Here is a 26,444-nt window from a genome sequence, read left to right as displayed (position 1 = left end):
AATGCCTAGAGCCCATCCCTGACTCCCATCAGGACTGCAATGATCTGTACAGTATCTTCTCCTAAGTCATCTCCTATTCGTAGCAAGATTCCACCCAGGTTCACTCCCCAGAGGCAACTGGTGTTGCCAGTTTCTTGCTATCCTCATAGAGAGAAAATTTATTTTCTATAAATATTTGTTCAACACTTTATTTAAAGAGGTTAGGCACCACAAAAAGGAAGGATGAACAGAGGACCATGCCTCTCTGTGGATCTGAGCAGTTCAGTGCTGGTGGGCAATTGCTGCCCATTCATCAAAACAAAAGCTGTAAGCAGGACCCACTCTTAGTGGAAAGCAATTAGCCTTGGGAGGTCACAGCCTGCACCTGCAACTTATCAAAATATCCCTTCTTTAAAACAAATATAGTGATTCTCCAAAAAACTTTCTAGACAGTGGCCGGGCGCGGTGGCTCACACTTGTAATCCCAGCACTTTGGGAGGCCGAGGCGGGCGGATCACGAGGTCAGGAGATCGAGACCACGGTGAAACCCCGTCCCTACTAAAAAAAAATACAAAAAATTAGCCGGGCGTGGTGGTGGGCGCCTGTAGTCCCAGCTACTCGGAGAGGCTGAGGCAGGAGAATGGCGTGAACCCGGGAGGCGGAGCTTGCAGTGAACCGAGATTGCACCACTGCACTCCAGCTTGGGTGACAGAGCACAACCCCGTCTCAAAAACAAAAAAAAACAAAAAAAAACTTTCTAGACAGCAAGGTGCTCTTCTAAGGTATTCCAATTCATGATGACACTTTAGGGTTCCATGTATATTGGCCCCTCAGACAAAGCCTGGCTGGTCCACGCCGAAATCTAGCTCTCAGGGTGGCTATCAAGAGATTCTTACTCTTGCTGCCCTAGGAGGGAGGTGCCCATCCTTGCTGACAATTGCCACTGTCTTTTTTCACCCTAGGCATCTGGGGAGGAAGGGATGAAGGAAATGAGAGACCAGTACACATGCAGAAGATACTGCAGAGCTTAGATATTCTAGGAGCTAGTACTCTGATTGCAATCAGGTTCAGAAACTTGGCAATGGCAGGCTGAGTTATTTGGACCGATTATCCCAGTAAAAAGAATGAAAAATGCTAGATAAAATATCAACCACATCTTAAAAGCCTTGAAGAGTTAATAAAATAGTAAGGAATTAACAGGCCAACATGGAAGAGAAAACTAGAGGATGCATAGAAATCACTTTTCCCTTAAAGAGGATCTATCAATTCTTGCAAATCTGAACTTTCATTTTGACGGCCTGGTAGAGTAAGGGGGTTGGAAATCCAAGCCCACTGCCTGCTCATTGTAGAGACTGTAATAGAAGATTCTCCCCTCAATATGCTGAGACCCCCAAAGGGCTACACCATCAGGGTAAGGGTAAACCAAAGTAAGCTAGCCCCATTCACATTGCCTGGGTACTCCAGGGAACCTCAAGCTGGCAACTGGGTTTAGATGGTTGTGCCACTGATGCCTGGCAGAAATAAACACAATGTGGTGTAAAAGAAGGTACTTTCGTAAGAAAATAATTCCAATATATTTGTTCAAGCACAGCTACCAGAACATTGTTAAAGACAGCCAAGCGTATAAGAAAATAAGGCTCCATGAGTGAGAATCAAATAAACAAGGGACAAAATAAAAAATTTGTGAGGACTTCACACATTAAAATGATCATAAATAGACTATAATACAACCATGCTTACTGCAGTCAAATAAATAAAAGCCAAGCTTGAAAATATTTGCAGGGGCAGGAAATTATGCAAGGTGACAAAATGGACTAAAGATAGAGTAACAGCAATTAAAACTCAACTCATTAATTTAAAAACAGCTTAGATGCAGTGGAACAGAGAGTTAGCAAAGTAGAAGATAATAAGGAGAAATTACCTGGAATGCAGCATAGAGATTAAAAAAAAAGAGCGAAGAATAGAGAAGATAAGAGATACAGCAGGCAGAGATCTATTATATGTATTTTGCAGAAAGAGGGGGAAGAATGAATAGGGCAGAGGAACATATTTGAAGAGATAATGGCTGAGTTTTCCAAAGCACATGAAAGACACCAGTCCACAGATTCAAGAGGTGTGAAATTCCAAACATGGCAGTCCTGTCTAAACCAGCAGCCAGGTGAGAGAGGAGGGGCACAGCTGAGCCTTCCCAGCTCTAGCATGCTTAAACTTCCCATAAAAACCCCAGTGAAAAGAAAAAGCTCTAGGCTTCTCAACAAGAAGCAAAGCCTTCTGGCTTTGGCACCAAAGATTCCCTGGCTCTTCTAGGCCTTTCTCCCTTTTCCACTGCCTCAAGGCCTCTTCCCTAGCTAGGTCCTGGTTTCCTATCATCCATCCATGAAGGCCTTCTCTTATTTTTATTTCGTTATGTTCTTACTCTCTCTCTTTCCTTTTTTCTTCTCCTTCTTCTTCTCCTCCTTCTCCTTCTTCTTCTTCCTTTTTTTAGAGATAAGGTCTTGCTTTGTTTTCCAGGCTGGACTCAAACTCCCGGGCTTAAGTGATCCTCCCATCTCAGCCTCTGGAGTAGCTGGGACTACTGATGCATGCCACAATACCATGCTAGGCCTTACCTTAAACCTCTGTTTCTCTCTTGACTTCAAAGGAAGGAAGGGAACCCAAGGCAGAAACAGAAAAAAGAACAGAATAAGAAACAGTGAGAAAAAAGAGTGAGAAAGATGTGTCTGCAGGCATCATGGCCGAGAGATGGGCCAGACTGGATTAGGGGCCAGTCTGGAGGCAACAAGCAGAAGGTGGGCACTGAAGAAAGCTTAGAAGTTGTTATCCAGAATTCTGCTTTCCTTTCCTCCTTTTTCTCAGGCTTCCCTTGGATTCTCTGCCTCCATGACCCTATGGCTGGCGGGATAGTGTGGGGAAGAACTGAGTTTTCATATCTGTCTATGTTCCCAATAAACAGCAAAATCAGCAGGTCTGGCTGCAGAGCTAGGAGGGGAAGACCACATCTACCCAGAAAGGAGACTACCAGAGGGCCTAATGCTGGAGTTAATCTTCCTGCATGCTGCTGAATTTTTGTTGCCCTGTCACCTGTCAAGCCAACCCAGTTCATGCAAAAGCTGTATACTTTTCCTGCCCCCAATTTCCACTCTTTCCCCAACTCCCCACTTTAGGGTATAGTGATATCCGGGCTGTGAGGCACAAGAAAGACATGGAAAAGCATCTCTGCAGAGAAGGGAGGGAAAGCTGCCAACAGGGGACACATACCTCGTCTCCATCCCAGACACACCCTCATCTCCACAGAGGAACAGGACCACTTCTGAGCACTCTGATTTCTCATTTTTCCCACTGCCTGCTGAGCTTTAATGGGGCCTTCTCCAAAAGCCTAGGAGTAGAAATATACCCACTTGGATGTACATGTATATGAAGACACCACTTAATGAATACCTGGGGATATTTTGGGGCATCACAGTCAGATGAGTGTATAAATATGGACATGTCTTTATGTAGGATTGGCAGAGAAAGACCTGGAAATAAGGCTAAGAAGATTCCAGTGTTTACCTGCTGGGAAGTTTCGCCTGGAGACAGATGAAAGCCACTCCACCCTCCTTTTCAGTGCATTTCCTTTTGTCCCAGTGAGGTCTGAGGGTGCTCATTCGTGAGTTTATCCTGCCTGCCCCTCACTTCCAGGCTAAATCATGACTTTGTATTTTCTTGAGGTTGTAGTCTTAATTCCCAAGACTTTTCTTATTTTCTGCCCTCCCCTGGAGTCTGCCTAGCAACTGTACTCTTGTATCTTGAGGGAGAAGCATTGACTGTAATATATGTCATTTAACAAATGCAAAGGAAGCAGAAACCAGGGTCTCTGGGTGTTCAACCCCCTCCACCTCCTGGTCTGAAGGTGCGTGCTGTCCTGGGCACTCACAGAGGGCACTGTCAGCCTTTGGTAAACCTTGCCGGGCAGCCCAGAACAGTCATCTCGCCCTCCCTGAACACCCAATAGCAGACAGCTAGAAAGTTTGTGACTCGAGGGCAACTATGAGAGCCAGAGAAACTCACCACCTGTCAGTAAACAGGAGGGGGTGCCTTCTTATTCCCAAATGTCTCCTACACACCATGGAATATTATGCAGCCATCAGGGAGAAGGTGCCCACTTGGTATGACTGATGTGGATTGCCAAGATAAAGAAAATGAAAACACCAGGGTGTTCTAGTACCCTACTTTTGAGATGAATAAAAGAGAATATACTGTATATGTTTGTCTACCCATGAACATCTCTGGAAGGACACAAAAGAAAATAGCAACAGCGTTGCTTGCATCTGATGAGGAGAACTAAGCAGTTGAGGATAGGGTGGAAACAGACGTCCTTTCCACAGTGGTCTCTTTCGTACATTATGTTGTTCTATATGTATGTATTACCTACAAAAAAAAGACAATGAAAAGAAGGCTTTTTCTCCTTAAAGAGCTTGGGGGAAGGAAGGCATGCAAACAATTACAATGCAATACGCTCAGTGTTATTGAGATGCGCAGGGTGGGAAGGGAGTATAGGAGAGAGACTGTCTAAGGGGGCTTGGGGGTGTCGGGGAATTTGGAAGAATCATGCCGAATGCTGAAACCTCTCTAGGCTCAGCGTTGCCTGGGCATAAAGGACACAGTGAGAAGGGACCTGAGATGAAGATGCAAGAGCAGGTAGAGGCCGGAGTGTGAACCGCCTTGTGTGCCAATCTAAAGAATTTAGATTTTATCCTAATAGGAAATAGGCAGCTATTAAATAATTTTCAGCAGGGAGTGACCTGTTCAGATTTGCTGTTTAGAGAGATGACTCTGGCAGGGATGCAGAGGATAGATTAAGAGGGGCAAGGATGGGGCAGGGAGAAATATTTTGAGGTTAATGCAAAAATTTAGGTAAGAGATGGTGGGTAGATGACCCCGGGGGCAAAGGGAGGGAGGATGGCAGAGAAGAGATTAAACCTGAGACTTGAACCGGGATGGCGATGTGTATGGAGACCATGCACAAAGCCTGCTCTGCCTCTCTCTGTTTTCTCACGCTGGCATCCTCTGCACGTTTGGATGCCCCAGATGCCCCAGCAGCTGGCAGGATGGGTCCAGGGAGCCTTCCTGGTCTGCCTGCCTGACTCCTCGCCCCAGGCTCCTTGGCAAAGCAGAGCAGGGAAAAGAGAACAGAAGCGTTTCCCTCGCCATCCAGCTCCTAGGTCTCTCATTTATTCCTTGCTCTCTCCGGATTCGGGTCCTCTCATTATTTCTGATCTGTACAGCTTGCCGCTTCCCTGGCTCAGCTCTCCCACCCCTGTCTGCAAAGTGTCAATCAAGCCATCAGATGAGCAGCTCAGCCTCATATCCTCAGCGTCTCTGCCCCAGGACACGAGAAGCAATTGCTGACACACACAAGCAGCAAGGTGTAAGGCTGCTGGCTCTCCCTTTAATAGTCTTCCGATCCAGAATGGGTGTTAAAATGGAATTTGAATGGATAGTTTCTCTCTGCCTGCCCCTGTCAGGACAGCCGCAAGGACGGGCAACCCTGAGAGAAGGGGAAGCCTTCAGAAGTCGATTCGCTTTTCATTTCAAGGTTGGGCCATGGCCAGTGTCTGCTTTCGGAGGAGCTGTTTGAAATTCTTAACGAGAAGCAGAATGCTTGAGTCCAGGAATCCAGGGCAGCCTTGTGAAGTAGGGATGGGGAAATTGAATTGTCATTTTATCTCTGAAGGGATATTGTATTAAACAAAGTGGGGGTGGGGGTATAGGATACAGAGACGCTTTGTAGCTTCCCTGGAGGACTGAACAATAAGAAATATCGAGGGCAGCAGGAAGAATTGAGATTAGAACAAAGAGCGAACTTCCCCAGGCCCTGGAACCAGGAGCCAGGGAGATTTGAAGCATCTGCTTTCCCGGGGACTTGCTCCTTCTTTTACAAATTGTGAATGGATGTGTGGTTTTTATAGAATACGGCAACTAATGAGCATGAAGCTCAATTACTCCACCAAGTTCTCTTTCGATTTTTGATCGCACGTACACAGAACACTTGGTTGCAGTGTGTGTGTGTGTGTCTGTGTTCTGCTTCCCTTTCTCAGGATTATCTCATACACACATTTCTGCATAGCAGAGTCCAGCTTGTTATTTGGAATAGCTACGTAGTATTCCATTGTGCCAGCGAGCCAGAGCTTGTTCAGCCATTCCTTGTGGTTATTTCCCATTTTTTTATATTGTAAAAGCACAGATATAAATATCTTCATACCTTTGTCTCCCCCTGGGATGTGGTTCCCCAGGTTGAATTTCTAGGTCAGAAGGTTTGAGCTGTTTTACCCAGATTGCTGTGTGTTGCCTCAGCCACCTCCAGGAGATCCTGACAACCCAAATTGCCACCCTCCTCTATCTCTGTCCCCACAGCACTGACAACATAAGATGTTGTCATTTTTATTTATTTTTGCTAATTTAATAGGCACATGATAGTACCTTGCAGTTATTTAATTCCCATTTCTTTCATTGCTAGTGAGACTGGGCACACTTCCATGTGAGGATTTATTGTCTGCTTTTCCTTGTACGTAAACTGTTCATCTCCTCTGACATCTTATCAAGAGAAATCTGGGGGCTGATCTTGTATATTTATATCAAGCCTTTACATACTCAGATAGTACATTTTTCTCGGTTATGTCAGCCATTTTTTACTCTGGGGAGCTGTCCAGTTGTCATGTGGATGCTGGTCTGCTCCGGGGGGTGGGAGTGGCATATGGAGTTGTGAGGATTTCTGGACTCTTGAAATATACATATATATATACTGTTTTTTTTTTTTAGAAGAAAAAAAAGCCAGGCATGGTGGGTTTTGCTTGTAACCTAACACTTTTTTTTTTTTTATTTAGGCAGTCTTGCTCTGTCGCCCAGGCTGGAGTACAGTGGCACAATCTCGGTTCACTGCAACCTCCACCTCCCGAGTTCAAGCAATTGTCTTGCCTCAGCCACCTGAGTAGCTGGGATTACAGGCCTACACTACCACACCTGGCCAATTTTTGTATTTTTTAGTAGAGACAGGGTTTCGCCATATTGGCCAGGCTGGTCTTGAACTCCTGGCCTCAAAAGATCCTCCCACCTCGACTTCCCAGAGGGCTAAGATAACAGGCGTGAGCCATTGCACCCAGCCAGTCCTAGCACTTTGAGAGGCCTAGGTGGGCAGATTGCTTGAGCCCAGGAGTTTGAGACCAGCCTGAGCAGCATGGCAAAACTCTGTCTCTACAAAAAATAAACTGGGCGTGGTAGTGCACTCCTGTGGTCCCAGCTACTCAGGGGGCTGACGTGGGAGGATCAGCAGAGCCCGGGAATTTGAGACTGCAGTGAGCTATGATCACACCACTGCACTCCAGCCTGGGTGACAGAGTGAAATCTTGTAACAGGAAAAAAAAAAGTTAAAAGAAAGAAAACTCCAGTCCGATGGCACCTCCTCTCTGGGCTCCTGTTTTCCTAAGAACAAAACGGCTGGGCTGAGAGGACAGCCAGTTGTCAAGATCAGTCTGGGGGATTACTTGTGGAATGAGAAGCATTGCTGGCGGCCTTGGTGGGCCACTGTACGGAGGCAGGGCAGCTCCCTGTAGTCATGTGGAAACCCAGTAAACCATGTTTACTGACTCATCCTCAGTAAAGCACGGTGGTTAAAGGAACGGGTTCTGGAGCAGACAGACCTAGGTTCACAGCTCAGTGTCTTTCTTTTCTTTTCTTCTTTTTTTTTTTTTTTTCCATAGAGCTGGAATCTTGCTCCATTGCCCAGGCTGGAGTGCAATGGTGTGATTATAGCTTATTGCAGCCTCAAGCTCCTGGGCTTAAGTGATCCTCCTGCCTCAGCCTCCCAAGTAAGTAAGACTACAGGCATGCACCATCATCCCTGGCTAATTTTTAACATTTTTTGTAGAGATGTGGTCTTGCTATGTTGCCCAGACTGGTCTCAAACTTCTGGCCTCAAGTGATTCTCCCACCTCGGCCTCTCAAAGTGTTGGGATTACAGACGTGAGCCACTGTGCCCAGCCTCAGTGTCTTTGTATACCAGGGGTGTTGCTTTGGGTAAGATAGAACCTCTCTAAGCCTCCACATCTTCAGCCATTAAGTAGTATTTTGGTTATGGCTGTGTAAAAAACCTTCCCAAAATGTTGTGGCTGAAAACAGCAACCATTTTATTCTGTTTCATGGCTTTGTGAATCAGGAATGAAGCTTGACTGGGTGATTCTTCTGCACTATGCAGCATCAATTGGGTCACTTGGTACTATTTGGCTGGTGCTAGGCTGGGCTGGAGGAACCAAGATGACTTCACTTTTCTTTGAGACAAGGTCTTGCTATGTTGCACAGGTTTGTCTAGAACTCCTGGCCTCAATCGATCCTTCCTGACTTAGCCTCCCAAGCCAAGATAACTTCATTCTTATATAGGGTTCTCCACCTGGTCCCAGATCCTCTCCACATGGACTCTCCCATAGGGTGCCTGCACTTCTAACGTGGTGGCTCAGGGCTCAGAGAGTAAGGGCTCCTTGGCCAGGTGCAGTGGCTCATGCCTGTAACCCCAGCACTTTGGGAGGCCAAGGCGGTCGGATCATGAGGTCAGGAGTTCAAGACCAGCCTGGCCAATATTGTGAAACCCCATCTCTACGAAAAATATGAAAATTAGCTGGGTTTGGTCGCCTGCGCCTGTAGGCCCAGCTACTCGGGAAGCTGAGGCAGAAGAATTGCTTGAACCCGCGAGTCAGAGGTTGCAGTGAGCTGAGATCGTGCCACCGCTCTCCTGCCTGGATGACAGAACGAGACTCCCTCTCAAAAAAAAAAGTAAGGGCTCCAACATAAGACGAGGAGCTGCCAGTCTCTTTAGGGCTGTGCCAGAAAGTGTCATGGTATCACTTTTGCCATATTTTATGGGTCAAGCAGTCACAGAGCCTGTGATAGAAGGAGTGATAAAGAATTTGGGGCCATCCTTAATCTGCCAAAAGTAGGCATAAAAATACTCCTAAACCAGGTGCAGTGTCTCACGCCTGTAATCCCAGCTTTTGGGAGGATGAGGTGGGAGGATTGTATGAGTCCAGGAGTTCGAAACCAGCCTGAGCAACATAGTGAGCCCTTGTCTCTACAAAAAATTAACAAAATTAGCAGAGCATGGTGGCATGCATTTGTAGTTTCAGCTACTCGGGAGGCTGAGGCAGGAGGACCCCTTGAGCCCAGGAAGTGGAGGCCACAGTGAGCTGAGATCGTGCCACTGCACTCCAGCCTGCATGACAGTAAGATCCTGGAGATCCTCTCAAAAACCAAAAAACCAAAAATTAAAACCCACAGAAACTCCTAGGGCTATGAGGAGTGAATGAGATAACTCATGCAGAGGCAGATTTACCATGAAGCAAATGGAACTTCAACCACGGGGGTCCTAAACTGAACAGTTTCTTCCACATCCAGGCATCTGATTTTGTATTCATAATTTTCCTTTTTCCTTTTTCTCAAAGAGGACCCTCGAACTGTATGAGAATCAAGCCCTACCCATGTTGCCTCTGTCCCGAATGCCAGTATCAGTACTTACTAAGCATACTGCCTGGGACGGAGAGATGCTCAACACGGGGTGCCTCCAGGCACTGGGCTGGGGACTCTGTGTGGCTGAGGAGAGGGCTCCTCCTCTCACTTCTGTCCTGTCTGTCTTTTCAGGATCATTTCTTCTCCTTTCTTCAAAATGAAAGTAAAACATGCTGGGAATAATTTCATAATCACAAAACTGCCCTCCCAGTTGGCCCCTGCCTCTACCCCCTGACCTCACCACCCACCAGGGAGGTGGGTCTTATTCTGGGCATCGTGCCAAGTTCTTAGCTGGGCCCTCTAGAATCTCTAAAGGAAACAGGCCGAAGAGGGGGAAACCAGCAGGGGGAGGCAGCATTCCCGGTGCCCAGTATGGTCTAGGAGGCATTGAAATTCCAGGGCCGAAGTCCTGAGACAAAGATCATAATGAGACAGGAAGGTGGCAAAGGAAGGAGCCCATTTGCATGACAATAATTGAGCCAAGAATAGAAAGCCACAGGGATGCAAGGGTGAGGCTGGCAGCTGAGCTGGGCTAAACCTCACAAATCAGACTACCCAGCTCTGCTCCGCAGAGGAAGGGAGGCTGAGCCCTGGGCCAGGCTTGGCAGGGAGGGAAGGGGGAGGACACGACCCCAGGGCATTGTGGGAACACTGGCCAGGCTGGACTTTGCCTTCCTCCTCGTCCTTCAGCCGGGAGCCTGTCTTTGCTTGCCTTTGCCTTTGAGGCTCTGTGGCTGTGGGGCTGAGTGGCATCATGGCGGCTCAGAAAGATCTCTGGGACGCCATTGTGATTGGGGCGGGGATCCAGGGCTGCTTCACTGCATACCACTTGGCCAAACACAGGAAGAGGATCCTCCTGCTGGAGCAGGTACTGTGTCCCTTCTGCACCCCCAGCTGTAAGGACTGTCCTACCCTCCTACCCTGCAGAGGGGTTTTCCGAGCCGGCAGGCTACAGGGCAAGGCCAAAGGGCCTGAATCATCAAAAATTCTGTGTAATTTGTATCTTAGCTGCCTAGTGTGTTTCATGACAATTCAAAGAAGTTTCATCTCCCTCATACCCACATTGGGTTTCTAGGCACATTTCCTGTTTCTACTGCTTCCCAGTTCCTGCCCTTGACCAAGCGTCCCAGGTCCTGTTTTCTTCCTTCTCACTACTCTTTCCCTTCTGTGCTCAAATGGTTGATCCCCACCCCAGAAAAATAATTGGTTCTGCTCTGGGTAACCTAAAGTAGAGATAATTTTGCCTAGAGGCAAAGGTCGATTTATCAGCCTAAGAGGTAGGATTCTGTCTTGCATATTCCTGGCCTCTCACCCCAGAACTCAGCAGAAGCTTCTGGTTTTTTTTTTTTTTTTTTTTTTTTTTTTTTGCCACCTCCAGATAATAGCAGCCTCCTTGTTTGAAACATGATAAGTGAGACTGAGGTCTTATTTTTCCTGCTACGCAATGCAGTCTGCAGTGACCACTGCATATGTGGGTGGGCCCTGTGTGTCTGCAGGGTCCTTCGAGGGCAGGGCCACCTAGCTATCATCAAAGCTTTCCATTGCAGTGGGCTCTCCCTTTCCATTCTGCCTGCAGCTACTCAGGCTGGCTATGGTTTACTCTTCTTGGTAATGAGCCAGAGTAGTTAAAAACCTTCTTCATTTCTCTATCAGTTTTCTCAAAGCTCAAGGATTCCTGGTTCATCCTCTCAGGAAACTCATTGTTGCTGAATCCTGGGGTGGTTCTCTTATCCTGAGTGATCTGTAGCCACAGAGAAATAAAGTCAGCATCAGTTTCCTTGTTCATAAAATGAAGGGGCTAGACTAGTTGAACTGGAAGGTTTTTTCTAATTTTGCTTCTTTATGAATCTAAGTGAGGTGAGATTGCAGCAGGATGGTTGAAGACTAGCTAACAAAGGACTTCTGGATGTGAACAATGTTAGCAAAAAGGAAGCCCAAGTTAGTGCTATTGAAGAACTTCTATCTTGATGGCCAAGTCAGTAAATTGGTCATAAAGGGAGAATTTGGAAAGATTGTATGGATTTTTTTTTTTTTTTTTGGGGACAGGATCTCACTCTATTGCACAGGCTGGAGTGCACTGGTACTATCATAGTTCGCTACAGCCTCAAACTCCTGGGCTCAAGCAGTCCTCCTACCTCAGCCTCCCAAGTAGCTAGGACTACAAGTGCCATCACACCTGATAGTTTTTAAATTTTTGAGGAGACTGGGTCTTGCTATATTGCCTAAGCTGGTCTTGAATTCCTGGGCTCAAATTATCTTCTTGTGCATAATCCTTCTCCAGATTGTGTGGAAATATTTGAAGGATAAATGGCTCTTGGTTGACAGCACATGCTGAGATGGCTCCTAACGGGGGATGCAGCATGAGGGGTAATGGCTTCCATCATCTCTCTTGATTTCCACTTCCAGTTCTTTCTACCACACTCCCGAGGAAGCTCCCATGGACAAAGCCGGATAATCCGAAAGGCATACCTGGAAGACTTTTACACCCGGATGATGCATGAGAGCTATCAGATATGGGCCCAGCTGGAGCACGAGGCTGGAACCCAATTGCACAGGTGGGCTGCGGGAGGAATTCCTTGAATCATGGGGCTCTGCACCTGTAGGTGCTTTTAGTGTGCGAAGTGGCAGTGCCATGGAACATTTGGAATGCAATGGGAGGGACCCAAGGCCTCAGGAAGTACCAGATGCATGGAAGAACTCTTGCATGGTCACCCCACAGATCCAGCTGACTCTGGCCAGGCTCTGCGTTGCAGGACTGGGTTCAGACCATGTGTCCAAGGCTAGCAGAAGCGGTACTGGAAAGTCTGCTGGCAAGGCACCGTGTGGCAGATGCCCAGAGTGGGCAGGAGTCTGCTGGAGTGTGTATTTTCAACTCTGTGGAGGCCTCTGCAACTCTTATAGGGCAGGGTTGAGATAGAGGAGGAGGCTGCTTTCAGGATTCTTTTTTTTTTTTTTTTGACGGAGTCTCACTTTGTTGTCAGGCTGGAGTGTAGTGGCGCCATCTTGGCTCACTGCAACCTCCACCTCCTGGGTTCAAGTGATTTTTCTGCTTCAGCCTCCTGGGCAGCTGGGACTACAGGTGCGCACCACCACGCCCAGCTAATTTGTGTTTTTAGTAGAGACAAGGTTTCACCATGTTGGCCAGGATGGTCTTGACCTCTTGACTTCATGATCCGCCCTTCTCGGCCTCCCAAAGTGCTGGGATTACAGGCGTGAGCCACTGCGCTGGCCCAGGATTCTTTATAGTCCAACCAATATCCTAACTTTTCCTGAGGGGTCCTCACCCCCTGTAGCAACCCTATAAACCCATTTTGTTCTCTCTGAGTACCTTTTCCTGTAGGAACAAAATGGGGACGTTCCCCAGGCTGGATTGCTTGCCAGGGAGTTAGCCTCCACGTCTTTCTCTGCTGCCTTCACGGCTTTCTCCAACCCTTGACCTTTCAAACACTCACGGGAAAGAAAGCCAATAATCTGTGATGCAATGGGAACTTTAACCATCCCGCCTCCCTCCCACCTCCTCTGTGACTCTTAACTGAACTTCCTACAAACCCGGGCTCTACCCGATAGGGTGGTGGTTATTTTAATGGCCAGGAACCAAGAGGTTAGTGTTCTGTTGCAAAAATACCATTAACTTAAGAACAAAGTGAAATCCATTATGCAAATCAGCCAGGGCAGCTAATTACAGATTTATTCAGAGGCAGCTAATGCACCCAGCACCCAAATAAAGGAGCATGTCTTGCTGGTGGGTGGCGTGGCAGAGGGACCCTTCTCTGTCTGTTGTCTGTGAATACTGCTGAGCATCTTTTGCTAAAAGAATCGCCCGGGGCCTTGGAGGGCACACTTCTTCCCAGCACACAATGAGGCAACTAAGAGATGTTAGAGTGTCTGGAATCTTTCCGAGGGAGACGATTCTGGAGTGAGACAGGCTTAGGTTTGACTTTGTGCACTATTCCACACCAGCTGTGTGATCTTGGAAAAGTTTCTTGACTTCTCTGTGCCTCACTTTTCATCATAGGGCTCTGAGAGGATTAAATGAGACTTTTGTGAAATACTTGGCCTAATGTCTAGCACCTTTCAATAAGGGGCAGTCCCTTCCATCCATTCTGGGTCAGCTGCATCCTGTTCCATTGAGCGACGGTGGGAGGAAAGGCAGGAGGAGACAGATGGGTGCGACAACCACAGATACCAAGGGGAGTGGCAGCAGGAAAGCGGGATAGGGATCCTTGGGTAGGAGACTCTCAGAAGCGCATAATCCTCCTCTTTGCCAGGAGGACAGGAATTTGGACGGGCTTTGGAACCGGACCTGGTTCTAAATCTCAGCTCTGACACACTCAGCTGTGTGGTTTGGAACGAGCTGTTGAACCTCTGGTGAGACTCAGCTTTTTTCATCTGTGAAGTAGGGATACTAATACCTGTGTCATGGTGCTGGGGTGAGGATAAGTAGGTTATGGGCTTAGAACAGCACCTGGAAAACCATCCTCCTCCTCCTCCTCAACATATATGCAGTGTTTACAGTAAGAAACTAGGCTGGGCACGGTGGCTCACGCCTGTAATCCCAGCACTTTGGGAGGCTGAGGCAGGTGGATCACCTGAAGTCAGGAGTTAAAAACCAGCCTGCCCAACATGGTGAAACCCCGCCTCTACTAAAAATACAAAAAGTAGCCAGGCATGGTGGTGGACACCTGTAATCACAGCTATTAGGGAGGCTGATGAGGCAGAAGAATCGCTTGAACCTGGGAGGCAGAGGTTGCAGTGAGCCGAGATCACGCCACTGCACTGCACTCCAGCCTGGGTGACAGAGTGAGACTCTGTCTCAAAGAAAAAAAGAAAAGAAAAAAAAGAAAAGAAAAGGAAAGAAAAGAAAAAACTGAGTTGCCTAAGTACCTGACACCTATAACTCATTCCATTCTTCTCACAATCTTGTGAGAGGGTTGCTGCTGGGTAGTCAGGGTCTTATCCCATTAACACAAATCACAGAATTACTATACTCTTAAGTCTAGAATAGAGGTTGGCCAGCTTTATCTGTAAATGGCCACCTAGTAAGTATCTTAGCCTTTGCAGGCAATGTGGTCTCTGTTACAATTATTCAACTCTGCCATTGTAGCGTGAAAGCAAGATGTAAATAAATGAGCCTGGATGTATTCTAATAAAACTATATTTATAGACACTGAAATTTGAACTTCATATAATTTTCATGTGTCATTCAACATTATTTTTCTTTGGATTAAAAAAAATCAAAAATTTAAAAATTTAAAAACCATCTTGGCTCATGGACCAGACAAAAACAGGCAGAAGGCCAGATTTGGTCCCTGAGGTAGCTTGCCGGCCCTGGGGCTGGAAGATACCTCAAACTGGTTAACTTGTCCATTTCTGTCTCCAAATAAGTTCATGCCTAAATCATCCCAGGTCAAAAGGCTGCTACTATGCATTTAAAGACAGGGAAACATCACAGCCCTTCTTAAAAGACCATTCTGATGTCTCATAGCCCCAGTTATGAAAAATGAAAAGTAGCCGGGCGCGGTGGCTCACGCTTGTAATCCCAGCACTTTGGGAGGCCGAGGCGGGCGGATCACGAGGTCAGGAGATCGAGACCACGGTGAAACCCTGTCTCTATTAAAAATACAAAAAATTAGCCGGGCGTGGTGGCGGGCGCCTGTAGTCCCAGCTACTCGGAGAGGCTGAGGCAGGAGAATGGCATGAACCCGGGGGGCGGAGCTTGCAGTGAGCCGAGATCACGCCACTGCACTCCAGCCTGGGCGACAGAGCGAGACTCCGTCTCAAAAAAAAAAAAAAAAGAAAGAAAGAAAAATGAAAAGTAATGTGAATATGCTTTAAAAACCTCTAGAGTGCTAAGTACTCTATTGTTGTTATTATTCTATTATTATAAGTCCTTTCTTATGGCTAGCCTAATGTACTCAGGCACACCAATTTATTTGGTTCTTTTACTTAGCAGGGACACAGAGCAGATACTTCCCTTTCTCAGAATGGTATCTGAATACAGCTCTACTACCTTTGGGCTAAAAGCCATTCTAATTCCTTTAGCTTTTACTGATTCTTATTTTCTAAATGATTCATCATCCGTGTGGTTCTTACTTCTCCCCAGATTTTTCTAGAAGAACCAGCACAATACCATAATACTAGTGATAGATATGAGCATACTTAATGCTATTTGATGATGATTAAAAAAAAAAAAACCTTTGGGAGTTGGCAGTTCAGGTGGTTGTCCAGTGCTTTTCATTCTGTTCAGCTGCTTCCTGTGACAGCGGCATACTAAACATGGGTGGGTTTGGGACATTTGCATATATTCTGGGAACAGACAATGACACATGTGTCAGATCACAAGGTCTGAATCTTTTGTGATGTGTACAGCCAGGACGCTGATTCCAACAGCAAAACCCAGCTCCCTGGCCCATCTCTTTCCTGCCCCGCCTTCTCCCTTTGAGTCCTACTATCTAGCTCCTGACCCGGGCTGCCCCTGCTTAGCTGACAATATCAGACAAGATCACAGCCGTAGGCAGTACAGCTGCTGGCAGAACCTGGTGGCCCCCTCTGCAGCTGCTGTTTCTTGTGTCTGCGAAGTGTCTGGCTTGTCAGCCACATCCCCTCCCTGGAGCAGTCTTTGTTAACCAATTCCACCTCGGCCGACTGAGCGGAAGATGAAACGCCGAGAGCTCCTCCAAAACCAACAAAGGCAGCAGCCATTACCAAGTCCCCGTTCGAATCCCTTCCCCAAGGTGACTCAGAGCTGGCTTGCTCTGCATTTTTAACCCACAGAGGGGAGAGCTGAAGCTTGGGATGGGAGATGGCAGGTGCAGGGAGAGCTGTCTCCTCTCCCAATTCCTCCCCACTCCATCCTGCACCCTGTCCTGCTACAGTAACTAGTGGAAATCCCTGATCACCAACTCCCTACATCATATCTGAGGCATTAGTCGGGCCATAGCAGAGTCAACAAGGCCCTCGAGAGGAATCTTCAATTACCTCTTCCTAGTGCTGGATCGAGCTAGGGTCGGGAGGAAGGAATAGTTCATACCAAATGCTCTTGACTCAGCTGATGGGCATTCTGGGACCTGGGAGCTGCACTCTTTTCTAGGGTTCCCTGGCAACCCATGTGCTGGCTTTCAGTCCTTCTTTGTAGCTAGTCCTGACCATTCATTTCCCGGTCATTTTTTATCCTGCGGATGCCCTTGTCTCTTCTCACCCTTCTGCTTCCCAAACTTACAGCCCAGGTCTAAGCAGAAAAAAGAAGACAGGGAGGCCACGAACACAGGGGTGAGAAATTGATGCAGAATGAGCAGTCTATTTGTTGGGATCTAGAAAAAGCCATTAAGAAAATAAGCACTTAAATGATTTTCAATCTGCCCATGGAAGCCATCTATCTTCATACTGGGAGGAAAAGGCCCATTCTCCAATCCCGGTTTTGATTGACTGGTTTCCAATTCTCTAAGCATTTCCCATAGGAGCCTCTCACCTATCTCCCATAATGACAGGCCTTTGCATTTCCAGGCTGTGTTTTACATTTATTTCCGATTTGCTCATAATGGTCAAAAATCTCTCTCCAATCCAAGGCATTTCTCCAGCAGCGCATGGTTTCCCTCAGGCCAAATAGCTCAGCTGTGATCCACGGAAAATGAGAATTTCCCAAACACATCTTCGGACTAGGGGAGGGTCCAGCATCACACATTCAGATGGAAAATTTCCCACTGTTAGATCAATATCTGGGCTAAGAAAGAAATGCCACAGGGGCAGAGAGCTGGAGCAAAATGATTACAATCGGCACAATTACATTCACCAGCAGAATCAGCTCGCTGATTACTCCCAGGGATGGGGGGCTCCCGCTTCATCCACCACAGGATGGCTTGGGAATTAGAACATCACTCAGCATTTCATAATTCGACAGATTTGCCCGTTGTCTTGGCATGAGTTCATTTTTCCCATATAGTACATCCCTGTAAGATGAGTCATTTCAAGGAAAGAAGGAAGGAAGGAGGAAAGAAAGGAGGAAGAAACAATGGAAAAAGGGAAAGGAAATCTCAGAGTATATGAGAGGCCAAAGCTGGTATATTGCAGGCAGAGGTTAGAATATGCTGCTCTGAAATTTCCAGGTCAGGGATTTCACATTACGTCTGCTTAGGTGTGGTTTAAGCCAGGTCTCTCCCAGAATCCCTCCCAGCCAGGACCCCATTGGGTAAAAAGGGCTCAAGGAAATACACCTGAGTGACTTCATACTTATTTGTTGAGTAAGAAGTTTACTAGGGCTGGGCACAGTGGCTCATCTTATAATCCTAGCACTTTGGGAGATCAAGACAGGAGGATCGCTTGAGCCCGGGAGTTTGAGACAGGCCTGGGCAACATACCGTGTGACTCTTGTGTCTACAAAACACAAAAAATTCGCCAAGTGTGGTGGCTCACGCCTGTAGTCCCAAATATTTGGGAGGCCAAGGCAGGAGGTTTGCTTGAGGCCAGGAGTTTGAGATAAGCCTCTGTAACACAGCGAGACCCCTATTTCTTTTTTTTTTTTTTTTTTTGAGACGGAGTCTCGCTCTGTCGCCCAGGCTGGAGTGCAGTGGCGCAATCTCGGCTCACTGCAAGCTCCGCCTCCTAGGTTCACGCCATTCTCCTGCCTCAGCCTCTCCGAGTAGCTGGGACTACAGGCGCCTGCCACCACGCCTGGCTAATTTTTTTTTTTTTGTATTTTTAGTAGAGACGGGGTTTCACCGTGGTCTCGATCTCCTGACCTCGTGATCCGCCCGCCTCGGCCTCCCAAAGTGCTGGGATTACAAGCGTGAGCCACCGCGCCCGGCCAAGACCCCTATTTCTGTACACACAAAAAATTAGCCAAGTGTGGTGGCCTGTGCCTGTAGCCCTAGATACTTGGAAGGCTGAGGCAGGAGGAGCTCGCTCTCGGCTGCAGTGAGCTGTGAACGTGCCACTGCACTCCAGCCTGGGTGATAGAGAGAGACCCCATCTCCATTAAAAAAAAAAAAAAAAAAAAAAAAAAAAAGTTCGGCCAGGTGCGGTGGCCCTTGCCTGTAATCTCAGCACTTTGTGAGGCTGAGGCGGGCAGATCATGAGGTCAGGAGTTCAAAACCAGCCTGGCCAACAAGGTGAAACCCTGTCTCTACTAAAAAAAAATACAAAAATGAGCCGCGTGTGGTGGTGAGCACCGGTAATCTCAGCTACTCCAGAGGCTGAGGCAGGAGAATTGCTTACACCGGGGGCGGAGGTTGCAGTGACCTGAGATCGCACCACTGCACTCCAGCCTGGATGACAGAGCAAGACTCTGTCTTGGGAAAAAAAAAAAAAAGTTTACTAGGCAAGTTTTCATTACCTCTGAACCAATTTGAAGTCCTTTTGGGGGCCACAGAAAAAAGACAGTCAGCTGAGAGCAGGGATTTCCACTGCATCTTTCCTCTGTTGAGCTTCGAAGAGGCAGAGCTCTCGTTACTATCTCGCTGGTGGTGAATGCTGGGTAGGCGGGCCCATGGCAAATGGATTGGGCACGCTGCTCAGCTCTGTGTACTGACACCCGCCCCAGGGCCCACAGTGTCCCTACCCCCTCCCAATCCTCTCTTTAATCCCCCCAACCAGATAATGTGGGATTTGGAAGCATGTAATAGCCATGAGACTCCATTATAGGCTATTACGAGCTTTATACGCACTACCTGGGGGATGTACCAGGCTGCTGCTGGGCAGTGCAGCAGCTGCAATGGAGAAGGACCACAGGAACGGTCCCAAAGGCCAGAGTGACTCTTCCATTGTTTCTATCCGTTTCCCCCCAAAAGGGAGCTCTGGTCTCTTGTGACAGAGAGGCAGGAAGCATGAAAGAGAAACAGCTTTCACTCCCTTAGGGAGTAAAAGCATAGAGGGAGGTACAGGGAGAAACAAAATCACAGTCTCTGAGTGTATTGCTGGAGCCCTAGGAGACCATCTACCGGTGTTTCTGCATGAGAACACCATTGGAATTTGGGGTGGAATCTTCTCGAGCATTGCAGGTGTAGCATCCCTGGTCCCTGCCCATTAAATGTGAGAGGCAGCCCCAGGCATTGTGCCAACTACAAAAATGGATCACGCCATTTTCAGTTGTCCCTGGGTGGGTGGGTGAGTGGGGGGTACCACCCTGGTGTGGAACCATCAGTTGGTCAACAGGCACGTTACAGAGGAGGAATCTGGGCCCAGAGAGGTGAGTGACCTGATCAAGGTCAGGGGCAAGGTGAAGCCAGGACTAGAGACAGAGCCAGATCTCTCAGTTTAGGACCCTTTCCACTAAACAGGCAGCCTCTAAGGAACTGAGAGACAGAGACAGAAGCACAGGAAGGGACAAACATATATGACAAGAAAGAAAAAGAGGGAAGCGGGGAGGGCAGGGGAGAATACAGAACAGAGGGATCAAAATAATGAATGGGGTCAGGGGACAGGAGGAAGGGAAGAAATCTCGTCAAACTGACTGAACTTCCACCACTTCCAAGCTATGGGACATGAAAGAGGACTTAGGATCTCTGCCCTCAAGGGCAGGATGGGTCCTGAGAAGGGGCATAGAGGACAAGAAAACCAATAGTGAGAGCCAAGGGCAGACTTGGGAATGGGCTGGAAATCAGCATGAGAATACTGGGATTCTACCGACTGAATCTAGATGGCTTCACCTCTTCTCTGAACATAAGGCCATGACTCCTCTCAGTGCCTACACCTGGACCCGAGATCCCTCCTGAAGGAGAGCAAATGGCCCAGGGCTTTGCTTTGTTTTGCTTTGAGACAGGGGCTTGCTCTCTCATCCAGGCTGGCGTGCAATGGTGCAATCATGGCTCACTGCAACCCTGACCTCCCTGGCTAAAATGATCCTCTCACTTCAGCCTCCCAAATAGCTGGGATCATGGGCATGTGACACCATGCTTGGCTACTTTTTAAAAAATTTTTACTTTTTGCAGAGACAGGGTCTCATGATATTGCCCAGGCTGCTAGTGAGCTAATTAGTGGCCTCAAGTGATCCTCCTGCCTCAGCCTCCTGAAGTGCTGGGATTACAGGCGTGAGTCGCCACATCAGGCCCAGGATTTTGAAACACACCTTCACCTAGGTGACTTATTTTTTAACAGGCAGACTGGATTACTGCTGCTGGGAATGAAAGAGAGTCAAGAATTAAAGACAATCCAGGCCAATCTGTCGAGGCAGAGGGTAGAACACCAGTGTCTTTCATCTGAGGAACTGAAGCAACGTTTCCCAAATATTCGGTTGCCCAGGGGAGAAGTGGGGCTCTTGGACAATTCTGGAGGAGTTCTCTATGCATACAAGGCCCTCAGAGCCCTGCAGGTAATGTCGTACAGCACTGGGCCAATGCAGGTGCTCCCTGCTCTGGGCGTCCTGGGTCCCAACCAGCCAGCCCAAGACCCCCCTCTGGATGAGGCGTTTGCCCTGCTGGCTTTAGTCTTGACTTTGCCAGCAGGGCAGTGAAGTATATGCGGCTGGCCTTGTCAATACAGGACAGGTCTAGACCCTGCACTCTTTTCTTCTCCAGGCGAAAGGCTTTCTGTCCACCAGGGTGAACCACATACAGAACTAATTCACCTTTCCCTGCTCCTGCCCTTTCAGGATGCAGTTCGACAGCTAGGAGGCATAGTGCGTGACGGAGAGAAGGTGGTGGAGATAAACCCAGGGCTACTGGTCACGGTGAAAACCCCCTCCAGGAGCTACCAAGCTAAGAGCTTGGTCATCACAGCAGGTCCTTGGACCAACCAGCTCCTCCGTCCCCTGGGCATTGAGCTGCCTCTCCAGGTAAGAGGAGCGGGAAGCCTGAGAGTTGGTGCTCAAGAGAAGCCTTGGAACCAGATGGAGTCAAATTTGAGTCCTGGATCTGCCTCTTGCTAGTGGACAACCTTGGGCAAATTCATTCACCTCACTGAGCCTCAGTTTTATCACCTGTAGTATGGGGGATGATAGCTACCTCACAGGGCTGTTGGAGAATTAAATTATTAGGCTGGTGCAAAAGTAATTGCAGTTTTACCATTCAAAGTCATGGCAAAAACCACAATTACTTTTGCACTAACCTAATATATGCTGTATATAAAGCCTTTAAGAGGCCGGATGTGGCGGCTGACACCTCTAATCCCAACACTCTGGAAGACCAATGCAGGAGAATTTCTTGAGCCCAGGAGTTCAAGGCCAGCCTGGGCAATACGGCGAGACCCTGTCTCTACAAAAACAAAGAAAAATTAGCCAGGTGTAGTGGCGTGTGCTTGTAGTCCCAGCTACTTGGGAGGCTGAGGCAGGAGGATGGCCTGAGCCTAGGAGGTTGAGGCTGCAGTGAGTCGTGATTCTACCACTGCATTCCAGTCTGGGTGACAGAGCAAGACCCTGTCTCATAAAATAAAATAAAAATAAAGCCCTTAGGACATAACCTGGCTTATAGTAAGCACGCAATAAACCTGAGGTCTTATTAATTCCTGAAAAGAGACAGAAATATGGCTGGGGGCTGGGTGTAGTTATGGGAGAAAAGTAAGAATGGGAGAAGAGACAGAGGCTCAGAGATCTTTGTGCATCATAACACATGTAACAGGTAAACAACATGAGAAGTGGGAGAGACAAACATGGATAAGTTCAATTGGGTGTCCAGGCTTGTGTTAGAGGGCCGCAGGGGCCCAGAGAAACTGCTGTCATTGCTGTAGAGTTCCATGGCTTTTCTTCATTTCCCACTTCCTCTCCCTGCCTCAAGACCCTGCGGGTCAACGTGTGTTACTGGCGAGAGATGGTTCCTGGGAGCTATGGTGTGTCCCAGGCCTTTCCGTGCTTCCTGTGGCTGGGCTTATGTCCCCACCACATCTACGGACTGCCCGCAGGAGAGTACCCAGGGCTGATGAAGGTGAGTGGAAAGACCGAGATAAGGCAGGTAGATGCCAGTGCAGATTGGGGGAAGCTGCTCTAACTTTCCCCTCCATAGATGCCCTTGGGTCTCGGGGGCTGCAGCAGGAGCCTGCTTCATTCATGGCGATTTGCAAGGAAAGACCCTCAGCTGCCCTGAGGCCCAGCAAAAGGAGCCCTTCCTTTGCAAACATAGGGTGGTTGCAGGGACCAGTAGCTAAGCAGCCTCAGGTGACAGCTCGCAGCACCTGCCAGGAGTGGGGAAGGCTGGAATGATGGATGAAACCGTCCTGTGTACACGCCTGCCCTTCGGCTGTGGGTGCATGTGGAAGGCCAGCCCTCACCACTCATGCCGCTCTGATTGGAAGCCAGGTCAGCTATCACCACGGCAACCATGCAGACCCTGAGGAGCCGGACTGCCCCACAGCACACACAGACATCCGAGACGTCCAGATCCTGAGCGGCTTTGTCAGAGATCACTTACCTGATCTGAAGCCCGAGCCTGCCGTCATTGAGAGCTGCATGTACACGGTAAGGGGTCTGGGCAGGCTTGCTGGGCCCCCTCACCACTCTATAGAAGGGAAGAAGGAGACAGACCTTACACTGGCCAGGCCCGATTGTTTGACCCCGACATAGTGTATAACTTTAAACAAACGGGCTCATTTCTGTGGGTAGGTTCACCTCTACCAGTGAGGGGGCCTGTTCGAAATTATTCCTATTCTTCTTCATTAGGAAACTAGGCTATGCCTGGCAGTCGGTCCTTCACTCTGATTCCCAGAAGAGCGCTAAAAGATTTTTTGGCAAGCTTCTCCAGTTGAGCAGGCCTTAGGGACAAAGAGAAGAGACAGATGTCACCATGGCCTGAGGCATCTTGGCTAAAGTTAGTTTACAAAGATTAACTGAACACCTACTGTGTTCGTAGCTCTGTGCGAGAAGAAAGGCAGATGGACAAATGAAAAAGACTGGCATGCCCAGAGGGGCACGGGCATGTGGAAAGCATCCCTGTGCCTCATTCCATCCTTTCTGGAAAGAAATCCAGCCCAGCCCCTTCCAGTTAGAGCCTGCAGTTCTTTCTCTTCCCTCCAGCCTCAAAGAACACAAGGTGTGACTGTTTCTTTCTAGAATACCCCTGATGAGCAGTTCATTCTCGATCGCCACCCAAAGTATGACAACATTGTCATTGGTGCTGGATTCTCTGGTGAGTCTGAGCTGGGGGGAATGGGGTGCCTTAAAGCGGACCTACCTCAGTGCCAGGTGAAATGGTATTTTCCACACTCTTAGCTGCCCAGATAGGTGCTAAAGCCTGGACATTGTAGGTATAAGGAGGCTGGGCAGTCAGAAAAGGGGTATTCATGGTGGGAGGCCACTTCTGGCTTTGGGATGTGACCAGGAGGACAGTCAGCCCTGTCTGGGTAAGTAGGGGATATCCAGAGAGCTCAGCCTCTCTGTCTGTGAAGGTGCCTGAGAGTCTGCTCTTCCCTTCCTAGGGCACGGGTTCAAGCTGGCCCCTGTGGTGGGGAAGATCCTGTATGAATTAAGCATGAAGTTAACACCATCTTATGACTTGGCACCTTTTCGAATCAGCCGTTTCCCAAGCCTGGGCAAAGCCCACCTTTGACCTCTGGCCAGAAGCCTCCCTTCTGTGCACAGGAGCCAATTTCACAGATGGAGAAGATGTCTCAGATGAAGGGAGTGTCCCTGAGATGTCATCCTTTTCTTCTGCCTCTCCTGAATCCCCCGTAAACACTAGAAGATTGAGTCTACCTTCTTTGCTTGGCCACCTCCCCATTCACAGCTACTTTCTCGCTCCCAGAAGGTTGATCAGATATTCTACAATCACAGAAGAGCAAGGACCTTTGAGATGGATATATCAGTAAGAAGAGGGCACAAGAACTGGCTCTGGAGACCAAAGCAGTTGTTAAAAATTCTCTTTGCTGGGGGCCGGGTGTGGTGGCTCACACCTGTAATCCCAGCACTTTGGGGGGCTGAGGCAGGCAGATCACCTGAGGCCAGGAGTTCAAGACCAGCCTGGCCAACATGGTGAAACCCTGTCTCTACTAAAAATACAAAATTAGCCGGGTGTGGTGGCGCATGCCTGTAATCCCAGCTACTTGGGAGACTGAGGCAAGAGAATCACTTGAACCCGGGAGGCAGAGGTTGCAGTGAGCCGAGATTGCGCCATTGCACTCCAGCCTGGGCAACAAGAGTGAGACTCTGTCTCAAAAAAAAAAAAAGAAAGAAAAAAAAATCTCTGCTGGTATATTTGAAGAGCTTGGGATGGATTTGACTAAATCTGCCCTGAGGAGGGTGAACAAGATGATCTCAGAGATCACTACTGCTCTTGGAGTTCCTTTTCCTAAAGCTAAGGCCAGCCTCTATCACAAATGCCCATAAAATCTGGCTCATCTTTGATGAACAATAAATATTTGTTGAACAAATAAATAACTGCCCTGCATTAAGTCTGTAGCGGGCTTTCTTTTCTGTGTGACCTCATTTCTTCCAGGCTCTAATTGTCTAAATTAGCACCACAGAATCTATTAACCCAGGAACCCTTGGAGTCTTTATCCCCTCGATGCGCTGCACCCCCTTTCTCTGGATTCTTTGTCTCTTCCTCACCGCCTCTCTGGTTGTGTGAAGATGCTTAGCTCCCCAGTCTGTCATTAAGGTGTATTGTCAGGTCCTTATGAAGATGGAGCTGTTATACCAGAAAGAAAGAGAGAGACACACTCGCTTAGAAACCCTGTTCAATGTTTGAATGTTAAATGTGCCATTTTATTATCATTAGGATTGCTCCCACTTAATGAAACAGCATTAGCACCGAGTCGGCTGGCCTCCTCGCACTAATTGCTTTGGAAGGGAACAGGCTTATAACCACCCCAGGGTGGGTGGAGGGGTGAGGGGTGGAAACCGGGACTCGAGCAAGTCTGGATGCACTCAGATGAAACCCACCTGGAGGATCTCCACATAGGGCCAGTTCAACCCCAGAACAGGAGTTAAAATGCTCTAGAGAAAAAAACTGGGACTGGGCGGGGCGTATGTGTTAGGGGGAGTCACAGAGTGGGGAGGAGCAGGCAGTGAGAACAACAGTACAAATATCCCCAAAGGAAATACAACACACAGGAAATGGCTCTTCAACTGCCCAAGTCCTTAAGGTCCTAGGCACGTGTATTAGCACTGATTCTCCAGTGAGTTATAAAAGCCAGCCAAGGCCGGGTGCCGCAGCTCATGCCTGTCATCCCAACAATTTGGGAGGCTGAGGGGGGCAGATCACCTGAGGTCAGCAGTTCGAGACCAGCCTGGCCAATGTGGCGAAACCTCATCTCTACTAAAAATACAAAAATTAGTCGGGCGTGGTGGTGGGCACCTGTATTCCCAGCTACTGAGGAGGCTGAGGCAGGAGAATCACTTGAACCTGGGAGGCAGAGGTTGCAGTGAGCTGAGATTGCACCACTGCACTCCAGCCTAGGTGACAGAGCGAGATTCAGTCTCAAAAAAAAAAAAAAAAAAAAAGCCAGCCAAGCCTGTCAACCCCATGCCAAGTCTGCTTTTTGTGTGGTATTATATCTGTAAATGGGAATAATAATGCCGACCAGCTCCACGGGGTGTTTGAGGATCAAATAAGATCATTCATTCATGCATTTGTTCAAAACACAAACACTGAGTGAGCCTCTATTATGTGTCAGGCACTATGTGAGGCACCGTAGATGCATCAGTGAACAAAACAGATAAAAATCCCTGTTCTAAAACAGCATGGTTGTTCCTCAAAAAATTAAAAATAGAATTACCATATGATCCAGCAATTACACTTCTGGTATATGCCCAAAAGAACTGAAAACAGGATCTCAAAGAGTTATTTATACACCCCTGTTTAGAGCAGCATTATTCACAATGGCCAAGAGGTAGAAACAACTGAGGCATCCTTGGATGGATGAATGTACATTGTGGTATGTACATACAATGTAATGTTATTCAGCCTTAGAAAGAAAGGGAATTCTGGCTGGGCATGGTGGCTCACACCTGTAATCCCAGCACTTTGGGAGGCCGAGGGCAGGTGGGGCACTTGAGTCCAGGAGTTGGAGACCAG

At 48.1% G+C, this 26,444-nt stretch overlaps 1 protein-coding gene across 6 annotated transcripts in view; it reads left to right on the top strand.

Annotated features, from left to right (window-relative positions):
- Nucleotides 1-24,819, top strand: part of PIPOX (pipecolic acid and sarcosine oxidase) — a 108,626-nt gene extending 83,807 nt beyond the window's left edge. For 4 of the 6 annotated variants that reach the window (XM_063628711.1, XM_055256802.2, XM_063628712.1 and 1 more), the window contains 6 exons: nt 20,602-20,815; nt 21,095-21,277; nt 22,215-22,361; nt 22,733-22,891; nt 23,483-23,558; nt 23,848-24,819. In XM_063628711.1, coding sequence (XP_063484781.1) covers nt 20,602-20,815; nt 21,095-21,277; nt 22,215-22,361; nt 22,733-22,891; nt 23,483-23,558; nt 23,848-23,978 — 910 coding nt within the window. In that variant the 3' untranslated portion in view covers nt 23,979-24,819. Of the gene's footprint in view, nt 1-10,151; nt 10,382-11,919; nt 12,069-20,601; nt 20,816-21,094; nt 21,278-22,214; nt 22,362-22,732; nt 22,892-23,482; nt 23,559-23,847 lie in introns of those variants that run through there. The other 2 variants (XM_055256803.2, XM_063628709.1) reach the window with 2 other exon arrangements.
- Nucleotides 24,820-26,444: the final 1,625 nt, after the last annotated feature.

The sequence above is a fragment of the Symphalangus syndactylus genome, chromosome 20 (assembly GCF_028878055.3).
Source record: "Symphalangus syndactylus isolate Jambi chromosome 20, NHGRI_mSymSyn1-v2.1_pri, whole genome shotgun sequence".
In the NCBI taxonomy this organism is placed as follows: Eukaryota; Metazoa; Chordata; class Mammalia; order Primates; family Hylobatidae; genus Symphalangus; species Symphalangus syndactylus.
This window is presented reverse-complemented; position numbering and strand designations above follow the sequence as displayed.